Raw genomic sequence first — 1,549 nt, 5'->3', positions numbered from 1 at the left:
GGTTGTCTTTGGCAAAATAAGGAAGCGTAATATTCCGTGCGCTTAATTTTATTAAAATTGCTCTAATTGTAAATGTCTTTTATTTTAATAACAATTCTTATATATGTTCTGCTTGTGTTCAGTTATTTTTATTTATTTAATATTAACAGAAATAGTGACGAGAGATAGCAATTGAAACAATGTCCGGTGAGATGCGAAACAGCTGTTTTGTACATTAAAGCACATTCCTTAAAACTGTCTAAATTTATCTTTTATTGGAGGAATCCTAACCACTAGATACACAGACACGCTTGTTGGTGATATGTTTGTGGGTGGGTGTTTATGGTTAACAGCGACGAAATTCGATTAGAATTTTATATTGGGATCATACAATTGCTTTAATCTTGATTTCTATTACAGTGCGTAACGATGGAAATTTAATACCTCACGCCCATCACTTTCAAGACGAACATTTCAGCTGTGAGCCCGCTGCTTTAGAGTTAGGTTGTGTAGTTAATGACATACTTCATAGCATTGTGTGCGGCCATAGTGATTGCAAAGCCATGAATTTATTATATATGCTAAGAGATCCCGACTTTGCTTCAAACTGTTGTTCAAGTATTGAAAGCAATATTATTTTATTTTTTTTTTTAATGCAGAATAATGGGCGCTTGTCCTCCTCAAGGTTAATTCGGCATTTTTGAGATTTACTTCACGCAAGTTTGCCTCTTGCAAATCACTACCCGACAGATTACAACGTTTTAAATCAACTCCGGCCAAAACTGCGGCCCGAAGATTACAATTCTTCATGATTCCATCTTTAAGGTTGGCTACTCGTAGATTGACGCCAGCAATATTAGAGCTTTCCAAGCAGACCCCTTTCAGATTAATACCCTCTTAATTGGTTCTTAAGCCCGAAGGATTTCGAAATTGCAAACACGGAAATTGACACCTTCCATATTTGCACATAAACCTTTCACCGATACCAGCTGAGAACATTCTAAATTAACAAATGCTAAATCTCTTCTCTCCAAGCAACAGTATTAGATTCGCGTGCGATAGATTATATCGTTGCATGCAGGCATACGAAAAATTTAATGAATTCATTTTTAGCCAAACGCTGTAGATCGTTTGTGCACATATGCCTTATGAGGTCCCTCGTATTGGCCTCACGGATTCTCCGTCTCTGGTGAAGGGAAGAGAGTGCTAGTTTAAGGTAGGATAGGAATAGAATAAGAATCGATTAACATAGAATAGGAATAGAATAAGAATAGATTAAGATAGGATAAGAATAGATTAAGAATAAAATAAGATAGGAAAGAAATAGCATACGAATAGAATAGGGTAGAATAGGCTAATCGTAGTTTTAGTTGAGTGAGTAGAGAATAGACTCCCAAGTAGAAAAGTCATGATTTAGACTCGAGAGTAGCAGTCGTCTTTTGAAATCGAAGCTAGGCTCTCGATCAGAGAGGAAGTGAGCCGTGGTTAGAATTAATTAGAATTAGTGATTATAAAATAATTATAAAAGAAATAAAAGAGTCTCTGCGAATATAAATTTGTTGCGTGTTAT

The 1,549-nt window shown here is 35.7% G+C and overlaps 1 protein-coding gene across 1 annotated transcript; it reads left to right on the top strand.

Annotated features, from left to right (window-relative positions):
* Positions 1-196: 196 nt before the first annotated feature.
* Positions 197-1,225, top strand: LOC119643460 (beta carbonic anhydrase 1-like). The gene is made up of 2 exons (XM_038042806.1): positions 197-311; positions 400-1,225. The coding sequence occupies exons 1-2, from the start codon at positions 302-304 to the stop codon at positions 681-683; spliced, it is 294 nt and encodes a 97-aa protein (XP_037898734.1). The 5' UTR covers positions 197-301; the 3' UTR covers positions 684-1,225.
* The last annotated feature ends 324 nt before the right edge of the window (positions 1,226-1,549 follow it).

This window comes from Glossina fuscipes, unplaced genomic scaffold, assembly GCF_014805625.2.
Source record: "Glossina fuscipes isolate IAEA_lab_2018 unplaced genomic scaffold, Yale_Gfus_2 60907, whole genome shotgun sequence".
Taxonomy (NCBI): domain Eukaryota; kingdom Metazoa; phylum Arthropoda; class Insecta; order Diptera; family Glossinidae; genus Glossina; species Glossina fuscipes.
Note: the sequence above shows the minus strand (reverse complement) of the source record. Positions and strands in the feature narration are given on the sequence as shown.